General features: G+C 39.8%; 1 protein-coding gene across 1 annotated transcript in view; it reads left to right on the top strand.

The window, feature by feature from the left end:
• The window catches only part of meis3 (Meis homeobox 3), an 89119-nt gene that overhangs the window by 18850 nt on the left and 51964 nt on the right, over nt 1-18305 (top strand). The window contains exon 3 of the mRNA XM_062962165.1: nt 11526-11673. Coding sequence (XP_062818235.1) covers nt 11526-11673 — 148 coding nt within the window. The remainder of the gene's footprint in view (nt 1-11525; nt 11674-18305) is intronic.

The raw sequence follows: 18305 nt of genomic DNA on the forward strand, positions 1-18305 counted from the left end.
AATTTCGGCCTAGGACAAAACAACAAAACGACACATCCCAGAAACACTAAACTTGGCAGCACAACCCGTCATCCATGCCTCTACGTTCATACAACAAAAAGAAAAGAAAAATAAAGTCCTAATTAGAGGGAGCGGAATAATTGTTTTTATCCAATTGCTGCCAGTTAGAAGGCTAAGCTCCGCCCACTTGGTCTCCTAGCAACCTACTCAGCCCAACAGATGGCCACCCAGCCTCATAATAATAATAATAATAATAATAATAATAATAATAATAATAATAAAAAATACAATCCTAAGGTTAGCAGATACCCCTAAGGATCATCCAGTTCAACTTCCTTATATCATGCAGGAGGACACAATCCAACCACTCCTCACAGATGGCCATCCAATATCTGTATTATCCAATAATAATACACATCGAATCATAGCATCAGGCAGTTAGGAGACACCCCTAAAGGCCATCCAGTCCAACCCAATTCTGCCATGCGATTTCGAATGCGATTTCCTGCTTCTTGAATGCGATTTCCTGCTTCTTAGCGGGGGGTTGGACTAGATGGCCCTTGAGGTCTCTTCCAACTCTACTATTCTATGATTCTATGATTCTATGCAGGACACAATCCAAGCACTCCCAACAGATGGCCACCCAGCCTCTCAATACTACTACTACTACTACTAATAATAATAATAATAATAATAATAATAATAATAATAATAACAACAACAACATCATACAATCCTAGATCAACTTCCTTCTACCACGCAGGAGGACACAATCCAAGCACTCCTGACAGATGGCCATCCAGCCTCAACAAGTTCTCACCAACACCATCAGACAACGCCACAGCAACGCGTGGCTGGGCACAGCTAGTCTTATATATATAAAAGGAGAATGGCATCGCTCCACCGGGCAAAACAACAAAACTAAAGGCCCCCCAACCTCAAAATTTGACAACAGAACCCATCATCCATGTCTCTATGTTCATACAACAAAACTAGACATCCCCAACCTCCATGGGGCCTAAAAAAAACCAAAAACTAGAACGCTCCATCTGCCTCAATTACTTTCACTTTCTCCTTCTCTTTCCCTCAATTTACCCCTCAATCATAATTAAAAAAACCAACAATAACAATAAACAGCTTCACAGGCAAAAAGCAGCCAGGCACTGAACCTGCGAGGCCATTCAGTGCTAATCAAGCTCACCAATGCCAACATTGGCACTTGCCCTCCAAACAGACAATACAATACAGTCTCACTTATCCAAGCTTCACTTATCTCATATTTATTAATACATAACATAACTCTATCTCATATGTAATAATTAACTCTGGTCAAATAAGAAAACGGAACAATAGCATCTCTAAAATCAGGACACTAAATACAAAACAACACTCAGAAGACACGGCAATTCCAGACAGGAAACAATCACACCCAGATAACACCTCCCAAAAAAGGATTCTCTCAACCAGGAAACACCCAGGCCTCGAACCTGCAAGGCCATTCCATGCTAATCAAGGTAACTAATTGCAACATTCATACTTCCTACACTCAGACTATTCATTACTATTCCACCTCCCAACCAACAATTCCACAAAGTAGAAAGCGCCCAGGCTTCCAAGCAGCAAGACTATTCACTCCTCTTCAACCTGCCCAACCAAGATTTCCCCTACATCAAAAACCCTCACTTTTGGAAGCCATCAGGGCACTCCGTCCCATTCAACCAGTCCAACCAAGGAGGCCCATACATAGAAAGCACCCAGGCTTACAAGCAGCGAGTCTACTCACTGCAATTCCAATTGGCCACAGCAACGCATGGCAGGTCACAGCTAGTGTGTGTGTGTGTATATATATACTAGCTGTGCCCGGCCACGCGTTGCTGTGGCAAAGTGGTGGTGGTATTGGTTAAAAATTGTTGTGTAATTTTTATTTGACGTTATTTGTATTTTTTAATTAATTTTATTGTAAGTTATCTTTTTATTTATTATATTTTATTATTTTCTTGTACTATTTTTAGTTATTTTCTGTTATTATAGTATTTTATTGTATTAATTTTTTAGTGTTTTTAATTATTTTTTAGTGTTTTTATTATTTTTTATTGGATTGCTAGGAGACCAAGTTGGAGGAGCTTAGCCTTCTAACTGGCAGCAATTGGATAAAAGCAATTATTCCTCTCTCTCTAATTAGGACTTTATTTTTCTTTTCTTTTTGTTGTATCAACCTAGAGGCGTAGATGATGGGTTGTGTTGTCAAATTTCGAGGTTGGGGGGCCTGTAGGTTTGTTGTTTTGTGAGTCGCCGTGATGCCATCACTCTTTTATATATATATATATATATATATATATATATATATATATATACTCCAATAAGTAATACAAACTTTAGACATTACCTCACAACCTCTGAGGATGCCTGCCATAGATGTGGGCGAAACGTCAGGAGAGAATGCTTCTGGAAACATGACCGAAAAATGCACAACAGCCCAACTTTAGACATTACCTCTGTGTTCTCTCCCCATTTCCTACCATCAAGCGGTCGGGCAAAATCTTGATTCTGAATCCATGTTTGCAAATAAGACTAGGACCTTTTCTACACTGCCATATTATAACCAGATTATCTGCTTTGAACTAGATTAATATTCATTTATTTATTTATTTGACCAGTCATATCAGCATTTCAAAGTACAGTAGAGTCTCACTCATCCAAGCCTCGCTTATCCAAGTTTCTGGATTGTCCAAGCCATTTTTTGTAGTCAATGTTTCAATATATCGTGATATTTTGGTGCTAAATTCGTAAATACAGTAATTACAACATAACATTACTGCGCATTGAACTACTTTTTCTGTCAAATTTGTTGTATAACATGATGTTTTGGTGCTTAATTTGTAAAATCATAACCTAATTTGATGTTTAATAGGCTTTTCCTTAATCCCTCCTTAATATCCAAAATGGATAAATAAAGGTTTAAAAAAAAAATATCCAAAATATTCACTTATCCAAGCTTCTGCCGGCCCGTTTAGCTTGGATAAGTGAGACTCTACTGTACGTTGAATTGGATTATATGGCAGTGTAGATTCATATAATCCAGTTAAAAGCAGATCATGCAGATGATCTGCTTTCATAATCTGGATTATATAACAGTGTAGAAGGAGACTAAGCGGCACGCTTGGTTCGTCTACACTGTAGGATTAGTGCCTTCTTGACACTGCTTTAACAGCCATGGCTCAATGTTATGAAATCCAGTGAGTTGTAGTTTGGGAAGGAACCTTCCCTCTTGACCAGAGGAAGCTAAAGATCTTGGAAAACTACAACTCCCATGATTTTATAGCATTGAGCGCCTACTAAAGTGGCAAAAAGAATTTTTTGAGATGTCTGGAAAGTCTCAAACTCTCTAAGGTCCCTTCTACACTGCCAAAGCAGATAATCCACATTACCAGGATCTGTTTTGAACTGGATCGTATGAGTCTACACTGCCATATAATCCAGTTCAAAGCAGATAATCTGGATTTTATATGCCTGTATAGAAGAGGCCTAAGATGCAACTCAAAGGCGAAAGGGAGGAAACCCCATCATATTCTCTTTTGCTCTGCTTTGCTCCATTTTTTTTCAAACCAGGATCAATAATAATAATAATAATAATAATAATAATAATAATAATAATAATAATTCGACTTGTGATTTTGTGATACGAAATCCAGCTTATAGATCTCGTTTGTTGTGTCATATTATGTCTTTGTGTCAATAATAATAATAATAATAATAATTCGACTTGTGATTTTGTGATACGAAATCCAGCTTATAGATCTCGTTTGCTGTGTCATATTATGTCTTTGTGTCAATAATAATAATAATAATAATAATAATCTTAATTTCTATGCCACCCTTCTCACCATAGGCACCCAAGGAAGCTATGACAGTTTTACAAGGTCTTTAGTCTTTTTTGCTGGGCTGTTGCACAGCTGGCTAGTAACCAGCTGCAATAAATCACTACCAACCGAGAGGTCATGAGTTTGAAGCCCGGGTCGGGTTAAGGCCCTGACCATTAAATAGCCCGGCTTGCTGTTGACCTATGCAGCCCTGAAAGACAGTTGCATCTGTCAAGTAGGGAAATTTACATACGCTTTATGCGGGAGGCTAATTTAACTAATTTACAACATCATAAAACTGCCAGCAAAACACGAGGAAAGGAATGAGAAAGTACAGCTACTAGTGGAAAGTGAAGCAACAGCTCCCCCTGTGGCCGGAATCATGAAGCTGGAAAAAAATGTTAAATGCCTCTGTGTCTGTCTATATATGTTGTTTGTCTGTTGACATTGAATGTTTGCCATATATGTGTTCATTGTAATCCGCCCTGAGTCCCCTTCGGGGTGAGAAGGGCGGAATATAAATACTGTAAATAAATAAATTTGCCAAAGAGGACAAACGACAACTCCGGGGATTTCATAGTGTAGAGCCATGGCAGTTTAAGTGGTACCAAACCACATTAATTTTACAGTGTAGAACAGTTATGGAAAACCTGGCCCTCCAAGTGTTTTGGACTTCAACTCCCACAATTCCTAACAGCGGCTGTTAGGAATTGTGGGTTTTGAAGTCCAAAACACCTGGAGGGCCGAAGTTTTCCCATACCTGGTGTAGATGCACCCTAACTTCTAATTTTACGAAGGCCGGAGCAAAACATAATGGGGTCCCTTTCTTTCCGCATACACTGAGGCTTTCCAGCCATCTAAAAACAAGACTTATTTTGTGTTGTCGAAGGCTTTCATGGCCGGGATCACAGGGTTGTTGTATGTCTTTTGGGCTGTGTGGCCATGTTCCAGAAGTATTCTCTCCTGACCTCACAACCTCTGAGTATGCCTGCCATAGATGTGGGCGAAACGTCAGGAGAGAATACTCCTCCCTACCGTACCTAATGTGACCTTAAATGATTCTAATGCACTTTATTTATTTATTTATTTATCTTTATCTATTTATGAATTTGTTACCCATAATGTGCACCGTACACTTTGCTTATCCACTATTGCAATCTCATTGTTTTTAACCTGATGTTTTAATTTTGTGTTGTGTTTTTTAACTTATTGTGTATATTTTTTATTGGTTTTTGTTTTTGTCCTTTGATGTTTTATATTTTATCATTGCTTGTATTTTGATTTTGCTGTAAGCCGGCCCGAGTCCCCTTCGGGGGAGATGGAGGCGGGATATAAATAAACTTATTATTATTATTATTATTATTATTATTATTATTATTATTATTCTGGAACATGGCCATACAGCCCGAAAGACATACAACAACCCTAAGACTTATTTTTCCAGTAGACCCTGAAGTGCTCAGCCTGCATTCCCTTCACTTTCGAAGAACTCCCTGCTTACACCTGGCCACAGTTTTAATTTGCCATTTCCCCCCTCTTTAAAACGCAGGGCAGTGGTGGAATTATTTTGGGATTTTGCCTCTCTCCCCACCTTAATATTTTTGGGGGGTTCCTTTGTTTTGTTTTGCGTAGGGGGATCTTGAAAGTTCTGCGGAGACGCTCACTTAGCAGTTGCGAAGCGCTGGGCCTCTGCTACAAATATTTGTGTAACATATGGTGCGTGAACTTGTGTAATGTATGGCTGGGAACACTCTGTCTTTTTCGCTCTCCATCCAAATCTGGCGGATGGAGGAGGAAAGGGGGAGGATGGAGGGGTGGACCTCGGCTGGTCGGATCTTGGAGTCACGGAGACGTAAATCACAGTAAATCACGGAGCAGGAGGGAAGTGGGTTTCCACCCCGATGGAGATCTTTGAAATAACTGAGCTTTTGCAGAGCACAGTACTGGTTTTGGCCTCCCAAGTATTTCCTTCCATGGTTTGTTCGTTTTTTCAGTTTTTATTTAAATTATTGAAAAATTTTGAATTTTACATATTCAGTACCTATACATTCTTTAACAAATTTGCAATACAGAGTTATGTATATGATAGCTCCTATGGTATTTTTACTCTCTAACTATATTACATACTCATATTATTTACCTTTTGTTACCCTTCACCTAGTGCTATCCCTTCACCCCAGACCAGCCAATTACAATATTTATTTCCAAAATTCTATTGTTTCTTTTACAGGTTTTTCCCCCTTTACTTCTACGTATACAAACTCTATAAATTTTCCCCAAATCATCCTTTTTTAATAACCCTCTTTTAATTTTAATATTACATGTCAATTTATCATTTATCGCAATATCCCAAATCTCCTTATACCATCCTTCCAATTGGCACTCCTCCCTTCCTTTCCATTTTTTGGCTATTATTATTTATTTTATTTATTTACAGCATTTATATTCCGCCCTTCTCACCGCGAAGGGGACTCAGGGCGGATCACATTACACATATAGGCAAACATTCAATGCCTTTTAACATAGAACAAAGACAGACAAACATAGGCTCCGAGCGGGCCTCGAACTCATGACCTCCTGGTCAGAGCGATTCATTGCAGTGATTCATTGCAGCTGCTCTCCAGCCTGCGCCACAGCCCGAGCTGTGTTACCAAGTTGGCGATTAGTTACTTTAACTCGTTTGATATTTCTGTTTTCTCTTTTTTTCTTTAAAAACATTCTCCCAAAATTTTTGAACGTATTTACAGGACCACCACATATGTATATATGTACTGATTTCCTGACAGCCCCTCCAGCACTGCTTAGAGTATTTCTTATCAATTTGATTTAATCTAATTGGTGTGAGGTACCATCTCCAAACCACTTTATAATAATTCCCTTTTATTCTTATAGACATGTTTTTAAATATACGCTTATTCCACATTTCTTTCCAGATTTGAGGGTGTATTTCCTTATTGCAATCTAACTCCCACATTTCTTTAAGGTGATCCTGCTCCTGCTCTTTATCTATTCGCAATTTGTAAACATCACTTGTTATACCTTTAGTTCTTTCTTTTCCTTAACTTCCTGCCCTTTGATTAATCATCTTCTCAAATTTTGTAAGTTCTCCATCTCCCTTATATTTCTTTCTTATTTCCCTTGCCCATCTTTCCAATTGTAGAACGTTATACCACCCTCCTTCCATGGTTTGGACTCCGGATTTTACTCATCGATTGCTCTGATCTTAGACCAAGGTCCAGCACGCTCAACACAACACCAATTTTTAAAGACTATCCATTGAGTTTTGTCCCTCTGGTTCTTATTTTTTGTGGGCACGCACATCATATACAGATCCCTTGAGTTACTTAATGCAGTTTGGCACCACTTCAGCTGCCATGGCTGACTACAATGTAATCATGAAAGTTGTAGTTTTGCTGTGAACTTTCCGGGCTGTATGGCCATGTTCCAGAAGCATTCTCTCCTGACATTTCACCCACATCTATGGCAGGTATCCTCAGAGATTGTGAGGTCTGTTGGAAATTAGGCAAGTGGGGTTTATATATCTGTGGAATGATGTCTAAGGTGGGAGAAAGAATTCTTGTCTGTTTGAGGCAAGTGTGAATATTGCAACTGGCCACCTTGATTAGCACTGAATGGCCTGGCAACTTCAAAGCCTGGATGCTTCATGCCTGGGGAAATCCTTTGTTGGGAGTTGTTAAGGTAGGTAAAGGTTTTCCCCTGACGTTAAGTCCAGTCGTGACCGACTCTGGGGTTGGTGCTCATCTCCATTTCTAAGCCGAAGAGCCAGCGTTGTCCGTAGACACCTCCAAGGTCATGTGGCCGGCATGACTGTATGGAGCGCCGTTACTTTCCCGCCGGAGCGGTACTTATTGATCTACTCACATTTGCGTGTTTTTGAACTGCTAGGTTGGCAGGAGCTGGGGCTAACAGTGGGCGCTCATTCCGCTCCCGGGATTTGAACCTGGTACCTTTCGGTCTGCAAGTTCAGCAGCTCAGCGCTTTAACACACTGCACCACCACCTGGAGTTGTTAACTAGCCCTAATTGCTTCCTGTCTGGATTTCCCCTGGGTTTTTTTTAGTGCTGTTCTTTAATTATTGAAAGTCAGACTTTGAAGCTGCAAGGCCATTCAATTCCAATCAAGGTGGCTAATTGCAGCATTCACACTTGCCTCAAGCAGACAAGAGTTCTTTCTCCCACCCTGGACACTATTCCACAGATATATAAACTCCACTTGCCTAGTTTCCAACAGACCTCACAACCTCTGAGAATGCCTGCCTGAGAATGTGAGCTAAATGTCAGGAGAGAATGCTTCTGGAACATGGCCTTACAGCCCGGAAAACTCACAGCAACCCAGTGATTCCAGGCACGAGAAGCCTTTATCAACACTATTCAAAAGGTTTACATTACAAAATATATTGAGAGGAGGTTTTCCATTACCTTCATCTGAGGCTGAGAGAGAGTGACCCACCCAAGGTCATCCAATGGATTTCATGGTTGAGTCAGAATTTGAACCCAGGTCTCCATAGTCCCAGAATTCAAACCATTACTAGGCTCTGGACCATTTTACCACTCCACCGACTATGTTTTCATCCTACAGGATGCTGGGATTTGTAGTTTTGAGGAGGTGCTTAGCATTTTCTGTGGAACATCGTCTTAAGTCCTCAAACTACAACTCCCAGGATTCTACAGCATGGAAATTGACAAATATAAGAGGCATAAAACCCATTTTCCTTTATTCTTGTCTGCATTTAGTGGTCCCTATGAAGACTTGTCCACAGCTGCATGGTATATGGTAGACTCCTGCAGAGGTGTCAACACAGGATTCCCCCAGGCAGGAAGCAACCAGACTTTGGAGCTGCAAGGCTGGTCAATGCTAACTAAGCTGGCCAATTGCAACATTCACACCTCAAGCAGACAAGAGTTCTTTCTCCCACCCTGGACCTCCCACAGATATATAAACCTCCCTTGCTTAGTTTCCAATATACCTCACAACCTCTGAGGATACCTGCCATAGATGTGGGTGAAACATAATAATAATAACAATAACAACAACAACAACAATAATAATAATTTTATTTTTATATCCTGCTTCCCATCTCCCTGGAAGTACTTACATGGGAACATGTCCAACCCAACAACAAATTAAAACCAACCATAGATGGAAACATAGATAGACCCGTAGCTGATCAAGAATTACAAAGTAAACAGAAAAGATGGGCAGGAACAAACACAAAGCCAAAATAACTGGGTCATAAAGATACTGGAATGCCCCCAAAGGATTTCCCCCTTCCAATACTGTATTTCTTCAAATCTAAGATGCCATCGATGGTAAGAAGCACCCTAATTTCAGCAACAGGAGAAAAAACTCCGCTTTATTTACATATGTATTGCAAAGCACACACGATTTTAAGACACAACCCATGTGTCTTAGAATCAAAGAAATTGCAATGCTGGTGGACAATGGAAGGATGTTTCTTTGTACGCCAATACAATGAATGGACACCAAATAGTCCCAAATGTGTCCTTTTCTCTGTGTCTGTAGACTTATTGGATTCTTGAAATCAAACACTAGTCAATGATGCGTCTTCACTCAATCATTTTCCTTCATTTCGAATGGCTCGTGATCATCAACCATCAGGAATTCTTACATGGAGAAAATACTTCAAAAAAAGTTCGAGCTAAAACCAGAGTATTTTCTCTTAGGAATTACAGACTTTCAGATGGATCTTAATACGAATAAGCTGTTCATATATTTGGTAACTGCCGCCAGGATATGCCTAGCACAATTGTGGAAAACCCGAGAAACTCCAGCCTTGGAAAAATGGTACTTGAGAGCCTTAGAGATAAAAAATATGGACATTTTTCTTTCTTTCTTGTGGCCCTTTGGGAGTTGCCCTTTGGGGTGGTCCTTTGGGGTGGCCCTTTGGGGGTGGCCATTTGGGGTGGCTCTTTGGGGGTGGCCCTATTGGGGTGGCCCTTTGGGAGTGGCCCTTTGGGGTGGCCCTTTTTGAGTGGCCCTTTTGGGGTGGCCCTTTGGGGGTGGACTTTTGGGGTGCACCTTTGGGGGTAGCCATTTGGGGTGGTCCTTTGGGGGTGGCCCTTTGGGAGTGGACCTTTGGGGTGGCCCTTTGGGGTGGCCCTTTGTGAGTGGCCCTTTGGGGTGGCCCTTTTAGGGTGGCCCTTTCGGAGTGACTCTTTCGGAATGGCCCTTTGGGGTCGCCTTTTGTGGTGGCCCTTTGGGAGTGGCTCTTTGGGGTGGCCCTTTAGGACATTTTGACACAAATAGTATCACAGAACAACGTAAAAAGGCAAAGGACAGATTGGAGTAAATTGGAACAATATCTAGAAAAAATAAATAACTAATTAAATAAATAAAATAAACAATAGAACATTACAGAACAGGAGAAAACAACAACCCAAGGCCAGTAGAAGTAAAAACACCAATGCTGGACAGGGAATGAGTATGGAGAAAATTGGACCTGCTAAGCAGAGGATCTGGAAGACGCTTAAAAATATGTTTTGTTGTGGGATGCTATGGGGGTTTCTCTGGTGATTGTTTTAGATATATATGAATATACTAAGATATAATGTATATACATATACAGTAGAATCTCACTTATCCAACATTCACTTATCCAATGTTCTGGATTATCCAACACATTTTTGTAGTCAATGTTTTCAATATATCATGATATTTTGATGCTAAATTCGTAAATACAGTAATTACAACATAACATTACTGCGTATTGAACTACTTTTTCTGTCAAATTTGTTGTATAACATGATGTTTTGGTGCTTAATTTGTAAAATCATAACCTATTTTGATGTTTAATAGGCTTTTTCTTAATCTCTCCTTATTATCCAACATATTCGCTTATCCAACGTTCTGCCGGCCCGTTTATGTTGGATAAGTGAGACTCGACTGTATATATAAGACCTTTTTTTTTTTTTTTGGGTCGGGACTATTTCTCTGACATTCTTCTTTCAGTCTTTGTCTTTCTTGCTTAAATTGTTCCCCCACTTTTAATGTAACAATAAAAGCATAAATAAAAATCTTAAAAGGAATTCTTACATATCAGTCGGTGCTGATGGCACGACAGATTGAGAAATGCAAAAACTCATAGGCCCGAGGTCTTGCTTCATGTTCTACCTCCTACCGTGTTTCCCTGAAAATAAGACAGTGTCTTATATTAATTTTTGCTCGCAAAGATGCGCTAGGTCTTATTTTCAGGGGATGTCTTATTTTTCCATGAAGAAGAATTCACATTTATTTTTGAACAAAAAATGAACATTTATTATATACTGTACAGTAGTTGTCATCACAAACCAGCATAACCAGATAAACTGTGAATCCTATCAAGAATTTCTTGTTACTGCCAATATTTCCATGTACAACACTTTATGGTACGTACATTTACCAATCCTGCATGCTCTGGTGTTCTGTCTGTTGAGCATGCTTCCAAACAAAAACTTTACTAGGTCTTACTTTCGAGGGAGGCCTTATATTTAGCAATTCAGCAAAACCTCTACTAGGTCTTATTTTTTGGGGATGTCTTATTTTAGGGGAAACAGGGTAGTTTCCCTGGTTTCTGGACCAAGCTGCAATGTTGGCTGCTGTGTTTGTGTCTGTGCCATTTGCTCAGCCTTTTCTCTCCTGCGGCAGGCACCCCCTGTTTCCGCTGCTGGCCCTGGTCTTTGAGAAATGTGAACTGGCAACCTGCTCTCCCAGGGATACCTCTGGCTCCTATCCAGGAGGAGACGTCTGTTCCTCAGATTCCTTCAACGAAGACATTGCCGTCTTTGCCAAACAGGTTGGTTTTGGGAGAACGGATCGAGGGAGGTGGAGGGTTTAACGGTTGAGGAACGCTCGCAGGTTGAGTAAGAAGTGAGGCTAGCCTTAGAAGTGAATCTTCTCAATCACGCAATGATACACTAACTAAGCCACTTGACCACTCAATACTTCTTTAACTCACAAATATGTTGTCCGTAGACACCTCCAAGGTCATGTGGCCGGCATGAGTGCATGGAGCGCCGTTACCTTCCCGCTGGAGCAGTACCTATTGATTTTTTTTTTTAAATCAATTTTTATTTTTTAAAACACAAAAAATACATACCGTAGACATACAAAACATTTACAATTCCCACCACCAACACGAGGATTGTTTTCTTTTTACATATTCGTTTCTTTATGAGACAATTTTTATATCTTTATCTTTATCCATTTCCATCCTATATACTATATAACATTTGTATCTTATTTCTTATGGCTTGATCTCCAGATTGATTCATGATATAGTTCTTTACCATTGTCCATCTTTCTTCCATTTCTCTTGTTCTATTTTCATTAGTTTTTACAACATTTAGTTTCACATTCATAATTTCAAATTCCATTTGCTCCACCATATATTGGTACCATTTACTTACTGACCATTTGGATTTATCTTTCCACCCTAATACTATTACTGCTTGTGCACATTCAATTATTGCTTCTTTTAGAGCAGTACCTATTGATCTATTCACATTTGCATGTTTTCGAACCGCTAGATTGTCAGAAGCTAGGGCTAACAGTGGGAGCTCATGCCGCTCCCCAGATTCAAACTGCCGACCTTTCGGTCAGCAAGTTTAGCAGCTCATTGGTTTAACCCAGGGGTCCCCAAACTAAGGCCCGGGGGCCGGAAGCGGCCCTCCGAGATCATTTACCTGGCCCCCGCCCTCAGTTTTATAATATAATATATTGTATATACATATAATATTGATAATAATATTATAATGTAATACAATATAATACTAATAATAATACCATATAATAATATTAATTATATGTTCTATATTACATATAATATTACTAATAATATTACAGTATAGTGGCATAGTTCAATATAGTAATACATAATGCTAATAGTGTGCTATGCTAATAATATAATATATTGTATGTACATATAATTTGTAAGCCACTCTGAGTCCCCTTTGGGGTGAGTAGGGTGTGATACAAATGTAGTAAATAAATGCAGTAAATAAATAAATAATAAATACATAAATTTTAGACTTAGGCTCGCCCAAAGTCTGAAATGACTTGAAGACACACAACAACAACAACAACAACAACAACAACAACAACAATCCTAATTAACTTGACTATCTCATTGGCCAGAAGCAGGACCACACTTCCCATTGAAATCCTGATAAATGTATGTTGGTTAAAATTGTTTTTATTTTGAAATATTGTATTGTTCTTTCATTGTTCTTGTTGCTGTTGTTGTTTTTGCACTACAAATAAGACATGTGCAGTGTGCATCGGAATTTGTTTGTATTTTTTTTTTCAAATGATAATCCGGCCCCTCAACAGTCTGAAGGATTGTGGACCGGCCCTCGGCTTAAAAAGGTTTGAGGACCCTTGGTTTAACCCATTGCGCCACTGAGGGCTCCAAATATGTTAGTAGAGTACATTTCTGGAGGCAATTTTTGACAAGCCAGAGATTATTTGGCCTTAGAGTCATAAAATCATAGAATTGTAGAGTTGGAAGAGACCCCCAAGGACTATCCAGTCCAACCCCATTCTGTCATGCAGGAAAATACAATCAAAGTGTTGTGGTAATCTCTGAGCGGTTAGACAATTTAATCCTCTCTGGGGGAGATTCCACCAAAATCAGCAGAGTAGCAAAAGCAAAGCTTTCAAATGCAACAGTTACTTACACTGGGCGAGCAAGAGAAGCCTTTAGGATTGCAATGGACTGCAGAGTCTCAATAAAAGTTCAAAAAGTATTTATTCAGGTAAAAAGAACTCCATTGTAGATAGAAAGGCTTGGGAGCTGTCTAGACTACTATAGACTGGTTTCTAGGGAAAAATAAGAAAGGAAAAATAACAAACATCTACATAGTTACATCTTGCCAGGAGAGATGGCAGGATGGTTCTTGTTAGCTTGAAGAACAAAGGGAAAAAGACATTCTGACCAATGGGAAGTTAGTGTCCCTAAAGATTCACATTTCTACTAACTTCAAAGCAAAAAGGATGTGACGTAAACAGGATAGAGTGAAACACAGTAAAGCCTGTCTAGGCATGCTTTGGAAACAGGGAAAGGATTCCCTCAATCTAACTCTATCATCTATCTAACTACATTTAGACTTGAGTAGTCCAGGATGATTTCCCAACACAAAGCCCTCCTAACAGATGGCCTTCCAGACTCTGCATAAAAGCCTCCTGAAAAGAACACTTTATCAAAGTATTTTGATAAAGACTTTGGTCTCTTGTTAGAACCAGGGGTTGGAACCATCGTAGGTAAAAGGTCAAGGTAAAGGTTTCCCCCTGACATTAAGTCTGGACATGTCCAACTCTGGGGGTTGGTGCTCATCTCCATTTCTAAGCCAAAGAGCTGGCGTTGTCCATAAACACCTCCAAGGTCATGTGGCCAGCATGACTGCATGGAACTCCGTTACTTTCCCGCCGGAGCGCGTACCTATTGATCTACTCACATTTGCATTTTTTGAACTGCTAGCTGGGGCTAAAAGCGGGAGCTCACCCCGCTGCCCGAATTTAAACTGCCAACCCTTTGGTTAGCAAGTTCAGCAACTCAGCAGTTTAATCCACTGCGCCACTGGGGTTCCTGAATATTCTCCTGTTCATATTTGCTCTAGACCAGGGGTTCTCAAACTTTCAGCAGAGCAAAAGTTTCTCATGCAGCCCCAAGCAATGTTTTTATATTATATTATATTATATTATATTATATTATATTATATTATATTATATTATATTATATTATATTATATTATATTAGTAGCTGTGCCCGGCCACGCGTTGCTGTGGCAAAGTGTGGTGGTGTGGGAAATCAGATAATCTGTATTTTATAGGTAGTGCGGAAGAGGCCTAAGTGAGGCCTAACTCTGCCTGTCCCCTGGGGTGAGTGGGTTGCTAGGAGACCAAGTGGGCGGAGCTTAGCCTTCTAACTGGCAGCAATTGGATGAAAGCAATTCTTCCTCTCCCTCTAATTAGGACTTCAATTTTCTTTTCTTTTTGTTGTATGAACGTAGAGGCATGGATGAGGGGTTGTGCTGCCAAGTTTAGTGTTTCTGGGATGTGTAGTTTGGGATGTGTTGTTTTGTCCTAGGCCGAAATTTAATTACCCTTTTATATATATAGATGTATAATGTATATATATCTGGCATGGGCAAACCTTTTGACCAACATAAACTTAACAGTATTTCAGGGGCAATCCAATCCAGCCCCCTTCTACCATGCAGCAAAGGTACAATTAAAGCACCTCCAACAGATAGCTACCCAGCCTTGTAATAATAATAATGATAACAATAATAATATGAGCAAACCCAGGGGCCATTCAGTCCAACCCCCCCCCCCCTCTGACATGCAGAAACACAGTCAAAGCACCCCTGAACAGATGGCCATCCAGCCTTTGTAATAATAATAATAATAATAATAATAATAATAATAATAATAATAATAATGTGTTGTCAAAGGCTTTCGTGGCTAGAATTATAAGGTTGTTTTGAGTTTTCTGGGCTGTATGGCCATGTTCCAGAAGCATTCTCTCCTGACGTTTCACCCACATGACAGGCATCCTCAAAAGTTGTGAGGTTTGTTGGAAACTAGGCAAGTAGTGTTTATACATCTGTGGAATGTCCAGGGTGGGAGAAAGAACCCTTGTCTGTTTGATGCAAGTGTGAACGTTGCAATTGACCACCTTGATTAGCATTGAATGGCCTTGCATCTTCAAAACCTGGCTGCTTCCTGTCTGGGGGAATTCAATGCCAATCAAGGTGGTCAATTGCAACATTTATGCTTGCGTCAAACTGACAAGAGTTCTTTCTTCCACCCTAGACATTATTCTTCAGATATATAAACCCCCCTTGCCTAGTTTCCAACAGACCTCACAACCTGTGAGGATGCCTGACATAAATGTGGGCAGAACCTCAGGAGAGAAAGTTTCTGGAGCATGGCCATACAGCCCAAAAAACTCACAGCAACCTAATAATAATAATAATAATAATAATAATCCAAAAATCATCACACAGTCCTAAACACTTGGGGAGTGTTCGATTTGTGATTTTGTGATACAAAATACAGGATATATATCTCGTTTGCTGTGTCATACAATGTATTTGTGTCAATAATATATATATATATAAAAGAGTGATGGCATCACGGCAACCCACAAAACAACAAAACTACAGGCTCCCCAACCTCAACCAATCATCCATGGCTCTAGGTTGATACAACAAAAAGAAAAGAAAAATAAAGTCCTAATTAGAGAGAGAGGAATAATTGCTTTTATCCAATTGCTACCAGTTAGAAGGCTAAGCTCCTCCAACTTGGTCTCCTAGCAACCCAATAAAAAATAAACACTAAAAAATAATTAAAAACACTAAAAAATTAATACAATAAAATACTATAATAACAGAAAATAACTCAAAATAATACAAGAAAATAATAAAATATAATAAATAAAAAGATAACTTACAATAAAATTAATTTTAAAAATACAAATAATGTCAAATAAATATTACACAACAATTTTTAACCAATACCACCACCACTTTGCCACAGCAATGTGTGGCCGGGCACAGCTAGTAATAATTATAACAATAATGATAATAATAACAATAATGGAAACAATAGACATTGACAAAATTACGATCTGCCAACTGCAAAAGGCCACCCTACTGGGATCTGCGCGCATCACCCGAAAATACATCACACAGTCCTAGACACTTGGGAAGTGTTCAACTTGTGATTTTGTGATATGAAATCCAGCATATCTATCTTGTTTGCTGTGTCATAATAATAATAATAATAATAATAATAATAATAATAATAATAATAATAATAAATAGTAATAGGAGCAACCTCAGGGGCCATCCAGTCCAATCCCCTTCTGCCATGCAGAAAAGACTTGAGCCATGGCAGTTAAAGTGGTTTCAAACTGCATTAACTCCACAGGTAGATGCACCCACTGAATGTTATCTAGTCCCTAACAGTGGCAACTCTGAACTTTAAAGGCGCTGTCCAAGGTACTGAATCCCAGACCTGAATGCAGTAAGTCCAATAAGTTAATAGCTCTTAAAAGACTGATTAAAAACAAGAGTACCTACCGCTCCTGTTATGAAGTGCAGCTCCACTGCAGAATTAATTCATTTTGACGTCACTTTAACTGCCATAACTCAGTGCTGTGGAGTCGCAGTTGCTGCATTTTTACAAGCTCTCTGCCAAAGAGTACTGATAGCTCGGCAAACTACAAATCCCGGGATTCCATAGCATTGAGCCACTGAGTAGTTAGACTTGGATCCAAAACATCTCCTTATTATGCATGTGGACATGAATAGGGGGAGCCTATTAAACCGCTGAGATGCTGAACTTGCTGACTGAAAGGTTGGCGGTTGAGCTCCCCAGCTTCTGCCAAACTAGCAGTTCAAAAACATGCAAAATATGAGTAGATCAATAGATACCACTTCTGCGGGAAGGTAATGGCACTCCATGCAGTCATGCCAGTGGCCACATGACCTAGGAGGTGTCTACGGACAACGCTGGCTCTTTGGCTTAGAAATGGAGATGAGCACCAACCCCAGAGTCGAACACGACTAGGCTTTATGTCAGGGGAAAACCTTTACCTTTACCTACATAAATAGGAATATTTTCCAGAATCCAAAAAACACTTCTGGTCCCGGGCTTTTAGGATTGAGGCTGCAATGAATGGCGCTCCTCCGCTGAGTATCTTGATCTACATACCTGTACGTAAACTCAGGAGTCTTGAAGAAATAATGTTTGGAGTTATTAAACCTTAAATGCTCCCCAGGATGATCAAACAGAGTGACGTTTATGGCTTAGAGGCCATCAAATCACTCAAGCAGTAAGAGCGAGTACAGAGTATTAAAATTTGTGAGACGCGGATCGTATTGAATGGAGATAAAAATCCCTTTCTTCAGCGATTCAGATCGCATAGGTTGGGATATGGATATAGATATTATATATCCAGCCATCTTTGTGTTTTGTAATACAGAGCGTTGCCAGTTTCATTTTGAAACAAATCGTGGCACCTCAAGCGAACTTTGGCCGGTAGGCTGTTAGGAATTGTCGTCCAAAATACCTGGAGGGGCCCAAGTTTGCCCTTGCCTAGTGAATAGTCTGGCCTTGAAATCCACAGTCTCTTTTCTTCTGTTTCTTTTAATTTTACACAAATCAGCGCTGTATTTGGGCCAAACATTTTGACATTCTGACTGGGAATGATGGGAGTTGCAGTCCAGTCTGTCTGGAGGGAATCAGAATTGGGAAAGAGGCATCTGAGTGAAATAATAGCTTTTAAGTCCCACCAAGGCTAAGATAAGCTCCCCTCAAATGATCTGGCCAACTTGAACCACCAAAAATGTGTCTGCACTGAAGAATTGCTACAGTTTGACATCACTTTAACTGTGACGGTTCAATGCTATGGAATCATGG

The sequence above is a fragment of the Anolis carolinensis genome, unplaced genomic scaffold, assembly GCF_035594765.1.
Source record: "Anolis carolinensis isolate JA03-04 unplaced genomic scaffold, rAnoCar3.1.pri scaffold_10, whole genome shotgun sequence".
NCBI lineage: Eukaryota > Metazoa > Chordata > Lepidosauria > Squamata > Dactyloidae > Anolis > Anolis carolinensis.